Source organism: Anolis sagrei, chromosome Y (genome assembly GCF_037176765.1).
Source record: "Anolis sagrei isolate rAnoSag1 chromosome Y, rAnoSag1.mat, whole genome shotgun sequence".
Classification (NCBI taxonomy): Eukaryota; Metazoa; Chordata; class Lepidosauria; order Squamata; family Dactyloidae; genus Anolis; species Anolis sagrei.
In genome coordinates this window covers 57,248,252-57,267,209 of record NC_090035.1, presented here as the reverse complement: position 1 = coordinate 57,267,209, position 18,958 = coordinate 57,248,252, and the positions used below count along the sequence as shown (strand labels likewise).

Here is an 18,958-nt window from a genome sequence, read left to right as displayed (position 1 = left end):
ACACTCAAAAACTTATCACTTTAAGGCAGAGCATAGGCGCAACAGACACAATAAATCAATGCACATTAAACTCTTGCTGAAAGGCTGCAAAAGCCAAAGGGAATTGCAAAAACTCCTTTCCAGGAATTTGAAAGGCAAAGCTGAACAAGGCTGTAGCAGGGCTTGCTTCAAAAGGGCGGGAAAGACTTGCTTCTGCTGCTGGAGAAATGTAGCAATGCTGTGCAGGACTCCAAAAAAGGCTGGAAGAATCTTGCTTCTGTGGCTGAAGACTTTGCAAAGTAGCAAACTGTGCTAAGCAGGTGGAGCTTGGAGCAAAGAAGGAGGCAACCAGCCCCTCCCTTCTGGTCACATGGGGTGCCTTCCAAGATGGCCGAAAATGAAGAAACACGTTCAGATGGGCTGCTCTCCAAGATGGCCGAAACTCCCAAAACACAAACACATGGATGCAGGTAATGGAGGCTTGGAATGGCCCTATGCGGGATCCCTTATATACTGTTCTGTAACTTTAAAAGTCCTTTTCTTTACTCCCGGGTAGCAGAAGCCACCAGCTTCAACTTTTAATGTTCTGTCACATGCTGGGCCTGTAAATGATTGTCTTAAAACAGGATGTGCAACCTTTGCCCAACGGGAAGTCAGGGGGCCTAAAGAGAAGTTCTCAGAGGTTTCCACCACAAACAGTCTTTAGATGACTTGAGAAGTACAACAAAGTCTTTTATTAATGAACAATCAAACAGAAACTTCTCTTGTCTTCAGTAAAGTTAATCAAATGATTCCAAGGTTTTAGGAATCATGATTCCATGATTTTATTCCATGGAAATGATTCCATGATTTTAGGAATCAACTGGTGAATTCCTAATCTTGCCCACGAAGGACAGGCAACTGTCTTCAATAACTTCTTCATTAAAGGAAAATCCCCTTTTAAACTTCTCCCAGGCTGACTGTAATCTAATCCTTACTGATGTGGGCTCCGCTACTGGGTCAAACTGCATCTCGAACTCCGAGTGGACTTACCAGCAAGGCAGTAGATGTTCTCCAGCTGGAGTTCTTTAGTCTTTACGGCTGTTTCCCTGGAAATTCTTAAAAGTTGAAGCTTTTGTACAGGGGAAGTACACACGTCCTGTACATAGCTTTCCTTGCTGAGACTAACTAAAAAATGGCTCTCTTCCCTTCCCAATTGCCCTGAGCAAGGGGCGGGACCCAAACTTAATGATGATGGACAAGTGGCTTGCCCTATAACTGCAACCAAAAGAAGCCACCTATCTGCAGAGTCCCTGAAACCTAGGACTGCAAACAAACATTTAATGCAAAACAAACAAAATTGGAGCTCCTGGTACAGCTGTACCAGAACAACAGGTCACTAAATTCAAGGCAGGCAAACCTATGCCAATCCAAGACAAGGTACATAAACCGCAGGCAGGCAAAACTATGACTCGCAAGATCAGAACATGGGAACAGCTTAACACTTGGTTACATGAATTTCATGGCCCTTGACACTGAGAGGTCTATACCTGAATGCAACATTGCTCTCGTGATGATTGCATCAACATGAACCACTTTTAAAACCCAAAATCCCTCTCATGAGATCATTTCTTTTGCACCTCCTCTCCTTCTCTCTGAGCTGGCAAGAGAAGCGAGTCCTTAATTTTTGGCCCTGTTGTCTTACCTCTAATCTCTCTAACCTTGACAAACATTAGTCTTCCCCAATTTCCTCTGACTGCACTTCTGGCAGGGTTTTATAGGAACTGACTTCACCATTATCCTGGGAACCATCAGGAGATTCCAAAACATTTCTGCCAGGAGATTCTAAAACGTTTCTCTCTGGGTCCTCTGAATTTCTCCCAGCATTACTAGCCTCATCTTCTAAACACTCAGAATCTGATCATGCCACAACATAGCTGTTCTGATTTTGCAGGAATCTTCCCAATGAATTCGAGCAGCACCAGGTAGACAGTAAGCCAGTTCACATTGGAGGGGGTCTGTTGGCAACCTCTGCCCAAAGTGCAGGGCTGCTGAAGCTCCAAAGTATTCTCCAACTATCCTTAACATAGGAATTAAACACATATGCCCTGGAGGCCGCATGAATTTGTTCCATGAAAAACTTCTGACCCACTTTGGATTTTGGATCCCATGTAGACAAGCCCCTGGTGCCTCTTTCCTCCTCCTGCAAGTGCCACAACTCTGATCCGAATGGTTTTTTCCACCAGAAATGTCTTCTCTTTCTTCCCATAAGCCCATGATAACCCACCCAATGCTACCAAGGAGCCCATAATTATTATCCAATGCTGTTTCCTTGCAGATTGCCCAGGCATCTGCAAAGAATTCAGGTAAGCATAACACGGTTCACATGTTACATGTACAGAGAAAGGCAGATATTAAATTTATTATTATTATTATTCTATGTGTAAGGGAGTCAGGTCCCCCTGTCCCTTCTCAGATCTGAGTTTTTGCAGATACACAGTTCTGGAACAACATACTCTCTCATTCTCTCACTCCTCTCTTTTTTATGCTGCCATCTTCCCGCTATCACTCCCATCCTCCCTATTTCTTTCATAGCCCTTTTCCAGGCATCCATGCAGAGGTTAGGGGGTGCAGTGAGCCTAAAACTGACCAGGAAGTGGTCGGTCCATGGCAACGGAGAGATGGTTAACTCCTCAACACCGCCACCTTCCTCCCATCCCTGGCAGAAAACCAAGTCCAATGTGTGTCCCGCACTGTGGGTGGGGCCAGATACTTGTTGGGACAGCCCCATGGTTGCAATGGCAGACATGAAGTCCTGAGCCGCTCCTGAAAGGGCCACCTCAGCATGGACATTGAAGTTCCCCAGCACAATGAGCTGCTGGGACTCCAATGCCAGGCTCGAGACCACCCCTGCTAGCTCAGGCAGGGAGACTGTGGTGCAGCGAGGTGGACGGTACACCAGCAGAATCCCTATTCTGTCCCGGTCACCCACCCTCAGGTGGACGCATTCAAAATTTGTTGACTGTGGGATGGGGCACCTGGTCAGAGGGATTGAATCTCTATAGACCACTGCAACCCCGCCTCCCCGCCCTCCGGATCTCGGCTGGTGCTGCACGGAAAAACCTGGCGGGCAGAGCTGGGTTAAATTCACACCTCCAGCCTCGTCCAGGTCTCCGTGATGCACGCTAGATCTGCCCGCTCATCCAGGATTAAGTCCTGGATGAAAGTTGTTTTTCCATTGACAGATCTGGCGTTCAACAGCACCACCTTCAACCCAGAGGGACCGCCATCCTGGTTACACCAATTTACCATGTTAGGAGACCAGCTTGGAATTACTAAGGTTGATGCACGATCCCTAGGCCGAATTATTGGTCTCCTTTTTCCGCATCTCCCCTTCCCCACCACCACTTCTATGGGGGCCCCTCGGCTAGTGGAACACCCTCACCCCTCCATGCCGCAATCCATATCCATAGCCTCAGCTTGCAATACATTGTTGGATATTTGGTTTGTTGAGATCTTATTTTGCCATAAACTTCAGTTCCCTTTATCTCCCTCCCCTGCTCCATAATTTCCTGAGATCTCCAGCCTGCTTCATCCCCTGTCCTTTCCACAATTAATTAACAGCAAGAATAATACATACAAAAAGATGGAAGAGCACATGGGTAATAGCTGTTAAGATATTTCACTAGAATTCGCTGTATCGAAAAGTGCAACTAATCGTATCCGTAGTTCTTAAAGTGCAGCAGTGTTGCTGGAAGTAAACCAGTACTAGTTAAAGTGCAACAAGTATCATAAAGTGCTGTAGTATTGCTAGTATTCAACCAATACTAATTAAAGTGCGGCATGGAGGGAAAGTGCTGAAGATAGATGAATTAGCAGCAATTAGCAGCAGACAGGTACAAGAGGTAGATAAGGTGTTACGCTAGGCTGACTTACAGCCTTACAGGCAATTAAATACAGTTGGTAATGCGAAGGTCCCTAAGCTTACCAATCTCGCTTAGGTACAGATGTTATTGGAGAAGTTGTTGGAGCATATGAATACAGAACAATGGATGACAGAAAAGAATCAGTGGATGGTTAATATTGGTCCTTCCGGGAATAGGATTAATGTCCGTGGTGATGGTCTTCGGCACAGTCGGTCAGCACGGTGGCAGGGGATGGTCAACACAGATGGTCAGCACAGCAAGTTGAACAGCACAGTCAGTCGGCAGAAGTGGTTGGTTGATTGGTCAACACAAGTCAGTCAGCACAGGTCAGTCAGCACAAGCGTCGGCAACACACACGGTTGGCCCAGGAGCCACCAATGGAAGTGCAGGCGAGGTGCCAGCCCACTAGGCCATGTCCGGCCTCCGCCAAGACAGGGGCAGACCTCCAACGAGGCAGGAGCAGGAGCGCGAGTTGGAACAACAGCGATTGGCTGGAACAGCTGGGCATCCGATGGGCGGCAAGAGGTGGTGGGCGCCGACCCCGCCCGGAGCCCAGACGCCGCCGAGCAGCCGAACGGCGCAGCCATATCTATCTATATCTATGGCTGGATAGCTCTTTGTCAGGAAGGTTTTGATTATGTTTTCTTACTCTGGTGAAGAGAGTTGGACTGGATGGCCTTAAGGCAGCATTTCTCAACCTGGGGGTCATCAGGGGGTGTCAGAAGGGTTGCCAAAGACCATCAGAAAACACAGTATTTTCTGTTGATCATGGGTGTTCTATGTGGGAATTTTGGCCCAATTCTATCACTGGTGGGGTTCAGAATGCTCTTTGATTGTAGGTGAACTATAAATCCCAGTAACTTCAACTCCCAAATGTCAAGGTCTATTTCCCTCAAACTCCACCTCTCTTCATATTTGGGCATACGGGGTATTCGTGTCAAGTTTGGTCTAGATCCTTTATTATTTGAGTCCATAGTGCTCTCTGGATGTAGGGGAACTACAACTCCAAAACTCAAGGTCAATGTCCACCAAACCCTTCTAGTGTTTTCTGTTGGTCATGGGAGTCCTGTGTGCCAAGTTTGGATTAATTCCATCATTGGCGGAGTTCAGAATGCTCTTTAATTGTAGGTGAACTATAAATCCCAGCAATTACAACTCTCAAATGACAAAATTAATTTTTTTTTGAGTGATGGTCACTCCTTGGGTTAGTAGGTGGCTTGTGGCCAAATTTTGCGGCAATTCATCCAGTGGATTTTGAGTTATGATGTCACTCAAAATCTACAGAGCATTTATATATAGAGAGAGATGGATTATTATATTTAGACAATTGTAGCACCTTAACCCTTCTTTAATGGAACCCTGAAATTTGTAATTTGGTGACCTCTTCAGAAACGTTGCCTGAAAAGCTCCAGTGCTGTGCTTTAGGGGAGTGTAAATAGAGCCTTCTAAGTCCTTTACCAAACTGCACATCCCAGGATTTTGTGGTAGTTAAAATGGCATTGTTTCAGATGGATGCATCTGGAATGGGGAGATGACTAGGGCAATTGACATGATCGCTCTGGAACATCCCCTCTCAAGTAGCCAAGCTAAACCAGCTCCTTGGTTCACTGAGGAACTGGCAGCGATGAAGCGAAGGAAGAGGGAACTAGAGAGCATGTGGCGTTCGGATCCGAACGAGCCAAATCAAACATGGTTTGTGTCCTTTTTAAGGGCATATGCCACGGCAATAAAGGCCGCGAAGAAAGCTTTCTTCACAGCCACTATTGCGTCTGCAAAGAACCGTCCGGCTGAGTTGTTCCGAATTGTCAGAGGCCTGTTGAATCCCACCACTCAAGGTGGGAACCCTGGCAATTCGACCTCTCGCTGTGAAGCTTTTGCTCAGTTCTTTGCAGACAAAGTCGCTTTGATCCGCTCTGGTCTGGATGCCGCGTTAAAAGCAGTCTCCGAGGATGTAACACGAGCACCTGCTTGTCCTATTTTGATGGATTCTTTTCAATTGATGAAACCCGAGGATGTGGACAAGATACTTGGAGGAATGAGGCCCACCATGTCCATCCTAGACCCCTGCCCATCCTGGCTTCTAAAGGAGGCCACAGGAGGATTGGCTGAGTGGGTTGAGGTGGTGGTGAATGCCTCCCTTCGGGAAGGCAAGACAAGCTATAATAAAACCGCTGTTGAAAAAACCATCACTTGTTGTTGTTGTTCATTCGTTCAGTCGTCTCCGACTCTTCGTGACCTCATGGACCAGCCTACGCCAGAGCTCCCTGTCAGCCGTTACCACCCCCAGCTCCCTCAAGGTCAGTCCAGTCACTTCAAGGATGCCATCCATCCATCTTGCCCTTGGTCGGCCCCTCTTCCTTTTGCCTTCCACTTTCCCCAGCATAATTGTCTTCTCTAGGCTTTCCTGTCTCCTCATGATGTGGCCAAAGTACTTCAACTTTGTCTCTAGTATCTTTCCCTCCAGTGAGAAGTTGGGCTTTGTTTCCTGGAGGATGGACTGGTTGGATCTTCTCGCAGTCCAAGGCACTCTCAGCACTTTCCTCCAACACCACAGCTCAAAAGCATCGATCTTCCTTCGCTCAGCCTTCCCTAAGGTCCAGCTCTCACATCCGTAGGTGACTACAGGGAAGACCATGGCTTTGACTAGGCGGATCTTTGTTGCCAGTCTGATGTCTCTACTCTTCACTATTTTATCGAGACTGGACATTGCTCTCCTCCCAAGAAGTAAGCATCTTCTGATTTCCTGGCTACAGTCTGCATCTGCAGTAATCTTTGCACCTAGAAATACAAAGTCTGTCACGGCCTCCACGGTTTCTCCCTCTATTTTCCAGTTGTCAATCATTCTTGTTGCCATAATCTTGGTTTTTTTGACGTTTAGCTGCAACCCGGCTTTTGCGCTTTCTTCTTTCACCTTGATTAGAAGGCTCCTCAGCTCCTCCTCGCTTTCGGCCATCAGAGTGGTGTCATCTGCATATCTGAGGTTGTTAATGTTTCTTCCAGCAATTTTCACCCCAGCTTTGCATTCATCCAGCCCCGCACATCGCATGATGTGTTCTGCATACAAGTTAAAAAGGTTGGGTGAGAGTATGCAGCCTTGCTGTACGCCTTTCCCAATCTTGAACCAGTCTGTTGTTCCGTGGTCAGTTCTGACTGTTGCTACTTGGTCCTTGTACAGATTCCTCAGGAGAGAGACAAGGTGGCTTGGGATGCCCATCCCACCAAGATGGTCGGAAGATGGCCAAAATGCTACTGGGGAGGAGCAGAGGATAAGTTCAACTAGCCCCAGATGTGATGACGCAGCTAGCTCAAAGCCGAAAGGAAGGCTAGCGGCCGACGGTACTGGAGGCGAACGACGAATCCGATGCTCTAAAGATCAACACACCATAGGAACCTGGAATGTAAGATCTATGAGCCAGGGCAAATTGGATGTTGTTATTGGTGAGATGTCAAGACTAAAGATAGACATTCTGGGGGTCAGCGAACTGAAATGGACTGGAATGGGCCACTTTACATCAGATGACCACCAGATCTACTACTGTGGACAAGAGGAACATCGAAGAAATGGAGTAGCCTTCATAATTAATAAGAAATTCGCTAAAGTGGTGCTTGGATACAACCCAAACCATCACTAGACCCCACTAAATTTGACAACTTTCGGCCAGTGTCCAATCTCCCTTTTTGGGCAATGTCCTGGAACGCGTGGTAGCCTCACAACTCCAGGTATTCTTGGTAGACACGGATTATCTGTATTCGGCACAGTCTGGTTTCAGACTGGGACATGGTACCGAGACGGCCTTGGTCGCCTTAGTGGATGATCTGCGCCGGGAGCACGACAGGGGGAGTGTGTCCCTGTTGGTGCTGCTGGACCTCTCAGCGGCCTTCGATACCGTCGACCACAGTATCCTTCTCGAGCACCTCAAGGGGATGGGACTTGGAGGCACTGTCCTACAGTGGCTCCGGTCATTCCTAGAGGGCCGTTCTCAGAAGGTGTTATTGGGAGACACCTGTTCCACCTCACAACCATTGTCTTGTGGGGTTCCACAGGGTTCAATTCTGTTCCCCATGTTGTTTAACATCTACATGAAGCCACTGGGAGAGATCATCTGGAGTTTCGGGGTACGGTATTATTATTATTATTATTATTATTATTATTATTATTATTATTATCTTTATTTGTACCCCGCTAGCATCTCCCGCAGGACTCGATGCGGCTTACAACAGGCCGAAGCCTCAAAACACAATACAACAAAACATAACACAATAAATCACAAAGCAAATCAAAACAGTTAAGCAAAATAACAACAATAACTACATCAAGACACTATTAAAACTGGTTCGGCTGGCGCAATGGGGTACAGGGGTTAAAGTGCTGAAATGGCAGGAGGAACATAGGATTAAAGGTGCGGTGTGCAGTAACATCGGTTGTGCTAAAGTGCTTCTAGGACTTGGGATGGGGGATTCCTAATCTGAGAAGGCACATCGGAACAGCCAGGTTTTTAGGTTCCTTCTGAAAACTGCTAAAGTAGGGGCCTGTCGGAGATCTTTTGGAAGGGCATTCCAAAGTCGGGGGGCCACCACAGAGAAGGCCCTGTCCCGTGTCCCCACCAAGCTCGCTTGCGACGTGGGTGGGGTCATGAGCAGGGCCTCCCCAGATGATCGGAGTGAGCGTGTGGGTTCGTAGATGGAGATGCGGTCACGCAGGTAGGGTGGTCCCAAACCGTTCAGGGCTTTGTAGGTGAGCACCTGCACCTTGAATTGGGCTCGGAAAATAAATGGCAGCCAGTGGAGCTCCTTAAACAGAGGGGTAGACCTCTCTTGATAATGAGCCCCGGTTAGCATCCTGGCTGCTGCACGCTGATACCATCTGTACGCAGATGATGTCCAACTCTGTCACTCCTTTCCACCTGCTACTAAGGAGGCTGTCGAGGTCCTGAACCGGTGCCTGGCCACTGTAACAGTCTGGATGAGGACGAACGAATTGAAATTGAATCCAGACAAGATAGAGGCACTCCTGGTCAGTCGCAAGGCCGAACAGGGCATAGGGTTACAGCCTGTGTTGGATGGGGTCGCACTCCCCCTGAAGACACAGGTTCGCAGCTTGGGTGTGATCCTGGACTCATCGCTGAGCCTGGAACCCCAGGTTTCGGCGGTGACCAGAGGAGCATTTGCACAGTTAAAACTTGTGTGCCAGCTGCGCCCATACCTTGGAAAGTCTGACTTGGCCATGGTAGTCCATGCTCTGGTTACATCCCGTTTAGACTACTGCAACGCTCTCTACGTGGGGTTGCCTTTGAAGACAGCTTGGAAGCTTCAACTAGTCCAACGCTCAGCAGTCATGATACTAACAGGAGCGGGACGCAGGGAGCATACAACCCCCCTGTTGCGCCAACTCCACTGGCTGCCGACTTGCTACCATGCTCAATTCAAAGTGCTGGTGTTGACCTTTAAAGCTCTAAATGTTTCTGGCCCAAGCTACCTTTCCGACCGCATCTCAGCCTATGAACCCACCAGGACTTTGAGATCTTCCGGGGAGGCCCTGCTCTCGATTCCGCCAGCTTCACAAGCTCGACTGGCGGGGACAAGAGACAGGGCCTTCTCGGTGGTGGCTCCCCGGCTGTGGAACGCCCTTCCCACGGATATTAGATTAGCACCATCTCTTATGGTCTTCCACAAAAAAGTAAAGACCTGGTTATTTGTGCAGGCGTTCGAATAATGAGTGCAAGACTGGTAATGACATAGGAATGGAACAATGGATGACGAGACGTTAGTGAATGGTTTCATAGTAATTGTGTATTAATTGTGTATTATATTAGGTTATTAACTGTTTTATATTGGTGTTTGAATTCTACTATGTTCTGTGTTTTGTGAACCGCTGTGAGTCACCTTCGGGCTGAGAACAGCGATATAGAAGCAAAGTAAATAAATAAATAAATATGATTCACACATGCGTTTATTTATTTATTTCCTATATTTATATATATACACACACATATAGTATATGACAGATAAAGTATCATAGATTTGAAAGGGACCTCTAAAGAATGGCAATTATATGTTGCACGTTCCAGAGTAGGCAAACCAGACAATCTCTACATCAACACTGACAAAGAAACAACAATAAATACTAAGTTCTTGTGGGTTTTTTTCGGGCTATATGGCCAATTCTAGAGGCATTTCTCCTGACGTTTCGCCTGCATCTATGTTTACCCACAAGCATAAAGAAATTACATTTATTAGAAACCAACACTTTCTCATTACGTTGTTTTACAGATCATAAGACTGTGCCACAGCAATGCATGGCAGGGGACAGCTAGTATATAATATAATATAATTGCATTGTACACTGTCTTGTCAAAGGCTTTCATGGCTGGAATCACTAGATTGCTGGGAGCTTTTCGAGCTGTCTGGCCATGTTTCAACAGCATTCTCTCCTGACGTTTCACCTGCATCTGGGGGTAATGGCATCCTCAGGGGATCGGATGGTAGTTAAGTGGAGTATATATTCTTGTGGAATGCCCAGGGGGGAATTCCTTATCCTGTATCAGGTTTTAACCTGCTACTTTTGGACTCTCACTTGCTGAGGTGTTCCTGAGAGTATTTCTGTGGATCTTAGGAAGCTGTTTCTTGATTTAAGGTTTTGGCTTGCTGGCTGATATCCAGAGGATGGGTCAGAGATGTCCATGTCTTGGTCCTTTCATTATGGGCAGCTACTTTCCAACGAAAGGTGGTGCAATATCGGCTAAACAGTCTAATTTCTCCAGTGGTGTGGGGCGTAGACATCCTGTGATTATGCGCCATGTCTCATTAACATAGTGAGATGTATTCCACAGTGGGCATGCATATTCAGCAGCAGAATAGCCAAGTGCAAGGTCAGATGTCTTCACTGTGTCTGGTTCGAAATGATGAGCTGCAGAGATATTTTAAGAAGGGTTCACAGATTCCTTACTGATTGATAGATCTGTTTCTTGATTAGTCCACTGACCATATCAACAATAAAAGACAAAAACTAAAATACACAGACAAATAGACAGACACAAATCACTATGCTAAAACTCCTAATAAACAAACACAATAAAACTTGATTAAATAATAAGTTTGGTAAAATGGATTGAATTGCAAGAGTTGTATTGAGAAGTGGTCACAGATACCTTACTGATTCATAGAGTCCCACTTTCCCCTTTCCATCTAAAGTTTGGGAATTTCTGCTGACAGCTGTTTCCTTCCACTTTTCTGGCAGGTGTGTGCGGATCACAGACACCGGGCTCAGCTACCTGTCCACCATGTCATCACTTAGGAACTTATATCTCCGCTGGTGCTGCCAGGTAAAGGAACCGTCCGCACGTTCTTTTCTCCATCACAGAAAAGATGGAGAAGAAGATTGCCAGGGTCTAGCATGCCAGGCAATGCGGGAAGCAGTTGATTTCCATCTAATTCCTAATAACAAAAACTCCACCCAAATGTGTCAAGAGACTGTGGTGTGTGTAGCTGTAACACTGGCCAACACACATGTTGGTACCCCAAAGATTAGTCCTATTTCTGGGTATATTTAACCTGCTAATTCCAAAAATGGCAACACATTTTCCCCTATCCACTCTAATTTTTGAGATACAGAACCAGTGCCATCTGCTTGCCCATTGCACATCACCATAATCATTAGGAGTGTGTGAAATTCAGTAGGTCAATTCAGATGTCAGGTAATTTTGGCAATTTGGCAGTCACACCACAGAAAATGAACTTGGGGGGGGGGGGGGGGGCTCTGAAGCTTTACCAGAATGGAACTCAAGCCAGCAAATCTTTCAACTAAATTTGGGAAAGATTTGTTGATTGGGACTTACTTTTTATTATTAGTATTCTAGTATTATTATTAGTATTCGTATCGTTTGTTTTGCAAGAACAAACAGCAATCTCTCTGTGGTGGGAACTATGGGGCTGTTGTCTTGTCTCTATTTATTTATATGGATTGCATTTTACGAAGCCAAAATAGGTAGGGTGGAAAGGAATCACAGTTAAGGAAGCTTTTCTGATATTTAAGTTCAAATTCATTTTATTATGGTCAGTGACCAGGTCGAGAGATGAGAGACGTAGTCCTATACAAGCATATCAGAGTTAAGGATTAAGAGATTTAAAACTTTAAAGTAAGTGTATTATTGTTAGGACATTAAGATAATTAACTTGAAAATCTAAACTAAATACCATATACAGGATTATATTAAAACCCAACACAATTTATGGAATTAAAGGGAAGGGAATCTAAAGGGAGGGAATAGGATGCTCATGAGACACAGGGAAAGGAAGTCCAGTCAAACAGAGGAGGGAACAACATCCATACTATAATTAAGACTGCAATCCCAATTTTCTGCTAGTATGAAGTCCCGGCTTGTACTAGCTTGTACTATGAGACAACTAGATTTCAAACGCTGCCGTGCAGAATTTGGTGACATTGTAAGTTATAGCCGAGTTAGTGTCTGAAAGCAGCAGGGAGATGTAAAACTGTCCAGAGTATCCTGGGTATTTGTTAGGACATTAACCCTATGGCGTAATGAGACGGGATTGAATATCTCTATAGAATAGGTACTGAAGAAGCACATTTTCTGTTGTCTCTATGTGTCCTGAGTCACAGGGGCACTGTCTCTCGACGTATGGAGGTCTTCTGGTAACGGCCTTTCAATACGACAGATGGGAGAGCATGGCAACGTGCCAGAGTGAAGGCCCTCTGATGGCTGGAAAGTTCCAGCATGTTTAGATATTTCATGGGGGAGGAACAAAACCTAGACTCCATTGATGATAAAGGATGTGGCGCTGGCTAAGTCTGATTGACGCTATTTAGTTGAGCTGGGACATGTCTTAAGCAATGGATGAGAAAGAAATGAATGGTTTTATTTTAGCTTGGATACCTCAAAGAAAATACTGTGGGAGCCCCAGAGACTAACTGCATCAATTGTCCGAATCCCAGAACATCCATGAGAAAAGTCTTAATTCCTAGTGTCAGAAGAATGCTTGCTCACATTCCTGGCTTCTTTGCTCTTTACAGGTGCAAGACTTTGGCCTGAAGCATTTGCTGGGAATGAGGAGTTTACGCCTCCTCTCTCTTGCAGGTGAGAGCAAAACCTCATTCACACTGTGGAATGAAAGGAAGAAAGGGTTAATGTGTGAAATAGCATACATGAACAATTTCTTTTGTTGTTTTGTTTGTTTTGGTAATTTTGTCCTTGAGGCCCCAGCTTGATTTGTTCTCAGAGCCATTTATTCAAAAACATCACGTCATGAATGTTAGTATTATTCACTGATGATGTTGCTGGCAATTGTATGAGTGGAGCTTTCTCACTCACTGCATGCTCTCCGGTTCTGCTTTTGCAGGCTGCCCTCTGCTGACCACCACTGGACTTTCAGGCCTTGTCCAGCTTCAAGACCTGGAAGAGCTGGAGTTGACTAATTGCCCAGGGGCCACTCCAGAGCTTTTCAAGTATTTCTCGCAGCACCTGCCCCGTTGCATGGTGATCGAATAAGCAGCTCCTGGAAAGAATCTGACCAACATCTGGAGCCAAGACCTTCAATCCCAACCCAGCACTGAACAACCAATCAGAGTCATGGTTTTATTTATTTATTTATTTATTCATATATATATATATATATATATATATATATATATATACTATCTAGATTTTTTTTCCCCGGGAGGGATGCTGTGACTGAAGCCACACTTACACACACAGAGAGAGAAAAAACAATGCAAGCTGTCGTAAACAAAGACCTGGATCATCGGAAGGGCAACACGGTGTAAGGATGTGGCAGTGAAAGGGGAATGAATCCCTCCTCAAGTTTGTAAATTTCTATGCCTCCATCATCTCCTGTCTTCCTTGTAGTGATCTGTCCTGAAATCATATTTTTTGGAAAGAAAAATTGATAAAAACTCAAAAAATATAATAAGAACAAATGAAAGAGGCATAGAAAATGAGCAAGAAACTGCAATGGCAGATTGGTGAGTTGGTGGGCATGCTGTTGCCACTCAGTGCTGGATGAAAGCGGTTTCTGCCCAGGCGTTTTGTGTCATGGTGGATAGAAGTTGGGTTGCGAGGGAAGATTCTGGGGCAAGTCCTCTTGAAGGTTTTTCCAGGTATGGATCCTATACGGTCGAGCCTTCCGATGGAATGGTCGCAGTCCTCTGAGTTTGAGGTGGAAAGCGAATGGAGGAACGAAGAGCGCCCTCCTGAGAAAAGAGGTTCATGGGATGACAGACAGATGGAACAGCTCTGGATGTGTATGGGCTCTGCCACTGGATTCCAGGAAATGGACGCTGCAGAAAAGTGTTCATAAAGAGAAGCAGGAGAGCTGAAAATGTGCAAGGAAATCGGCTCATGCTGCGTAAGAAAGCTCCAAAGCTTGTCTTGGAGACCCCATGGGCAGTTAGAACCAAGGGATGCTTCAGAAAGTGAAGCTGGTTGTCAACTGGCCTTTGGCTTCATCCAAAGAACAGACCAAGGAGCGAAGTTTTCCAGAAAAACGGATTTTACAAGCTCACCTGAACAATCCTGGCTGACCCTTAAGGTCATGCGGTGATTTTTGGCAGATAGCTTCTGCCTCTTTTGGTTTTGAATTTTTTAAATTTCCTTTTAAACCCGCTTTTCTTTTGCTAATGAAAAAGTTTCCCTTCTCCTCTCTTCAGAACAAAACCTACAGCCTTTGCATGCTAGTTTGCTTCCGTCTCAATATAAGGCAGGCTCTGGCTTCTGCATCTGCTGGGTAGGACTTCAGGCGGCAGCCTCGACCCCAGCTTGGTTTGTCTGTCCCACTGAAAAGCTGATGTGGCATTTTATCTCATCCATATTTCCATTGACTGAGACATGGATCTTTAGCAGATTGTGCCCTGATCCTGCCCAGAACAGGCAAAGGCATCTCCTTCCTTAGATTCATCTTATCTAGCTGCTTACAAGCCAGTTACAATACGCCCGTTCTTTCCCATCCATTTCCAACTATACCAGCAGCCTGCACTGTATATGGCCCTCTCATCTGCTTTCTTCTGAGCCAAGGACGTGGCTGACCTGTTGGCCATCCTTGGGCTGTTTCCACATTGCTTCCACTGATTTGCTTTTAGAGGCCCTTGTCTATTGTTGTTTGCAGGTTGGTTGACTCAGGCACTCATTCTCCATCTCCATCCACAAGCTGCCATAGAGATCTATCTGTTCCTGGGTGGAGCAACTTCTTGTTACAAGGCCTGGATGGATGGCACAGCTCTTTGAGGCAACAAGCGGTATTGCTGTGCCGAGTTTTTCCAAACCACTGCTTGTATGCTTTTGAGGAGCATTGTTGCCCACCATCACCACTTGCTTTAGTGCCTGTGCATTTTGGCTCCATTGGCCGTGTTAACCAATAATGGAAGGTGCCCTCTACACCAGGCATGAGGAGGGTGTTTGCCCAGACATTGCTCAAAGTGCCCGCCTTTCTCCTTTCAAAAGAACATGCCCGAGCATTGGGTGCCTTTCTCTCTGAGAGTGGTAGAAAATATCACTGCCTGTTTGCTCCACTGTGCAGGGCAAGTGTATCGGCAACCAACCAACCCTAAGTCATTACAAGTGCAGGCATACTTCCCTGGGAGCACATCCTATTGCATGAAAGGCCTTAGCTTTCAAATAAACATACTTAGAATTGTATGTCCATGAGCTAGGTCACACTGGCTTCTGTCATCGGGGAATATCAGAAGAGAATCTTCAGGGCCAAAAGCATTTTGCTTTTGTTGAATTTGGCAAGGACCAAAGGGGAGATTTGAGTCCTCCTCCTCAAGAGTGTCCCAGGTGGTTGCAATCTTGTTTCCTTGTTTCGTACAAGTGAAACAAGTGCAGGGAGAGGCATTTATAACAGAGAAATTAATGCCATATAATGCTCACTGTTACGAAGAATGGGAAAGAAGGTCCAAAGACCTCAGGTCACATTGTCTCCAAGTTCTGCGAACAGAAGGCAGTCTTTCCCTCTAGTGCAGGCATGGGCAAACTTCAGTCTTCCAGCTGTTTTGTACTGGCTGTTAGGAATTGTGGGAGTTGGAAGTCCAAAACACCTGGAGGGAGGGCTGAAGTTGGCCCATACCTGCTCTAGCGGGATGGCCAAGTGCCCATGGAATTCTGATGCACAAAGCAACCACCTATTGTTTTAATCCAGTCCCAGGCCTTTTACTACAACATACTGTGCAGGTTTCCACTTCATGGGTGTTTTGGTGGCCTTCTAAATTTTGCTGTGGTTTGGGAAGGGGGTTCTGTAATGTTTAACCATCATCTCTGTCTAGTTGGAGGGGCAGGGAATGTATAGCAATGGAGAAACAGCCTCTAATTCCAAAGTTCCCATAGCTCACCATTCCGCAATCCAGCCACCTGTGTTGGACTACAAGTCCCATATTCTGGGTACGGTGGGAGCTCTTGCCCAGCACATCTGGAGAAGACTCTGCTGGGGTTGTTCCAGCAGTCAAGCCATCGCCCCCAATGCCCCCAATGTACTGAGTCCTCCCAGTACAGCCAGTGTCACCAGTCTCTATCCAGGGCTTGATTCATGTCAAACTTCAACACCAGTGATGCATTTAGTCACCAAGAATAGCTTCACTTCCTGCTCCCTGCTTCAACACTTTCCAGGTACTCCAAGCAGATTAATTTATTTATGAAAAATTACATGTACATGAAACCATTTTAAATAGTTAAAAAGCCACTTTATTTAAAAAACAGTATAAATATAATAAGTCCCTATCTAGTTCAGCAGTCTTTCCACATAGAGGGCAGACACTGGGCATCAATATGAAAGCCATTCATGTAAACTAGTGTTCAGAAGCCTTCTTCTTGTGATATTTAAGGAAATAGATTCTATATCCATCATGGGTAGTAGCCTCTGATAGCCCACATCCTCCAAAATCTTTTCTTTTGTAAAGCCACCCAGTTTGATAGCTATCCCTAAATCCACAAGTTCTATGGTTACTTCTCCAAGATGTAAAAAATAATTCTTTTTACCTGTCCTGAATCTCCCAACATTCAATTTGAGCAAAAGACCTCACTAGGTTTCAATATCATAAGAAATGGAGAAAAACGGAGACACCTCCCATCTAATTCAGTTCAAGTAAAATAACCTATTTTTTCTGGCATTGAATTAATTTACCAGAAGCTGCAGATAATGCATTTTTCAATTATCAGTTGCCATGCAATAAGGACACTTTATGTTTATTAAAACCATTTTAAATAGCAATTCTAAGAATGTCAGGCATACTGGGAAGAAGTGACTGAGAAAGATACCTAAGGAAAGCTATTGTTGGCTAAGGCAGGCCATATGAGCCAAATAAACCTCTCCAGAAATCAGAAGGCATGAATTACAAATTAGTTCTTTAGTGAGGTAACCAATGCATAACTCAAACAGATTATAATAATACTATTGCTATACTGAGTACTCCTTTTCAAACATAAACATTCTTCAGATGTTTAAAGTGTCATGTGATATTCTCACTACTTGGATATGATGTCAACCCAAGGCCATAATAAAAAAGTAATAATTTATTTACTTTTGGATAACATTAACATGTAAATCTTTGAAAACCCGAAAGGTAACTAACTCCTCTGGAGCCACTGTGAATTGTAACAATAGCTACCATAATTCCTCTGGTTCTTGCTGATATTAAGCCGCAGTGTCCTTCCTATGTTTGCTGCAGAAGAGTTTGAGATCCCATGCATTGCGTGCAAATGGTGCTCCAAAAGGGCCAGCTCTGGGTCCGAGGGACCCTATGAGACAAGGCCATCCACTGTGTTTCATTTCATCCCTCCCATGTTGACAAGTCACACTTTACAGCTGCCATTTATAATTCCCTATAATGTCTCCTATATTGCATCATCCCAGAGATTAAAAATATGGACTCCAAGTCAAGAGCATGTACCAATACATGGACATGCCCAGGCAGAATGCAGCGATGGGTCTAAAAATGCCATGCACTGGTCCCTGAACTGCCCCAATGTTCTGGGAAAGCCATCTATCTCAAAACTGTGGAGAGCTGCTGTCAGTAAAAATGACACAGGGAAAAGAGCTCAGAAAAGTTACTTTTTAAATACTTTTTTAAAAAAAACATCATAACATGTATTGTTAAAGGCTTTCACAGCTGGAATATCTGGGGTGTTGTGGCGTGGTTTCTGGGCTGTATAACCAATGTGTTTTAGTAAGATTTTTCCTCTTCGTTGTCTTCTTCTTCTTCTTCTTCTTCTTCTTCTTCTTCTTCTTCTTCTTCTTTGGTTTGGCCTGCATCTGTGTATGGTAGCTTCAGAGGATCTGATAGTAGCAAAGCAAGTGGAATATATAATATACCTGCAGAATAATGTCCTGGGTGAGAGAAAAAGCCAATGTCTATTAACCAAATGTGAAGGGTGCAATTAGCAAGCTTCGTTTGCAAGTGTTGAGTGGGATCCATCCATTAGCATGTGAGTAACCATGAAGATGGCATAGTGAGGACATCTGCCTGCCAGGCCATTGTTCTCTTTGAATTGTTTGCTACCTTAGAGACATCCTTGGCCCCTATAGTGCTAACTTGCCCTTTATTACTTGCTGCCTGGAGTTCTCCTGTGTCTGAGTGGAATTCATTAGTTACTGTCTTGATTCTAGTGTTTCTCAATAAAAAGGTAAAGGTTTCCCTTTGACATTAAGTCTAGTCAAGTCCAACTCTGGGAGGTGGTGCTCATTTCTATTTTGAAAGCGAAGAGCCAGCATTGTTCATAGATGCCTCCTAAGTCATGTGGCTAGCATGACTGCATAGAGCGCCATTACCTTTCCACTGAAGTGGTACCTATTGATCTACTCACATTTGCATGCTTTCAAACTGCTCGGTTGGCAGAAGCTGGGGCTAACAGCAGGAGGTCACCCTGTCCCCTGGATTCGAACTGCCAACCTTCGGTAAGCAAGTTCTTTAGCTTAGCGGTGTAACCCACTGCACCACCACAGCCCCTTGTTTCTCAATACTGGTAGCCCAATTTTGATCACGTTCAGATCTCTGTTCAGATGCCCTCAGTAATTGACTATATGATCATGGTTATTCACATACTAATGGGTGGATCCTACTCAACATACAC

At 45.2% G+C, this 18,958-nt stretch overlaps 1 protein-coding gene across 2 annotated transcripts in view; it reads left to right on the top strand.

Moving 5' to 3' along the window:
• The window catches only part of LOC132781801 (F-box/LRR-repeat protein 16), a 218,062-nt gene extending 199,896 nt beyond the window's left edge, over nt 1-18,166 (top strand). For both annotated transcript variants that reach the window (XM_067462249.1, XM_060786272.2), the window contains 3 exons: nt 11,122-11,206; nt 12,916-12,979; nt 13,242-18,166. In XM_067462249.1, coding sequence (XP_067318350.1) covers nt 11,122-11,206; nt 12,916-12,979; nt 13,242-13,390 — 298 coding nt within the window. In that variant the 3' untranslated portion in view covers nt 13,391-18,166. The remainder of the gene's footprint in view (nt 1-11,121; nt 11,207-12,915; nt 12,980-13,241) is intronic.
• The last annotated feature ends 792 nt before the right edge of the window (nt 18,167-18,958 follow it).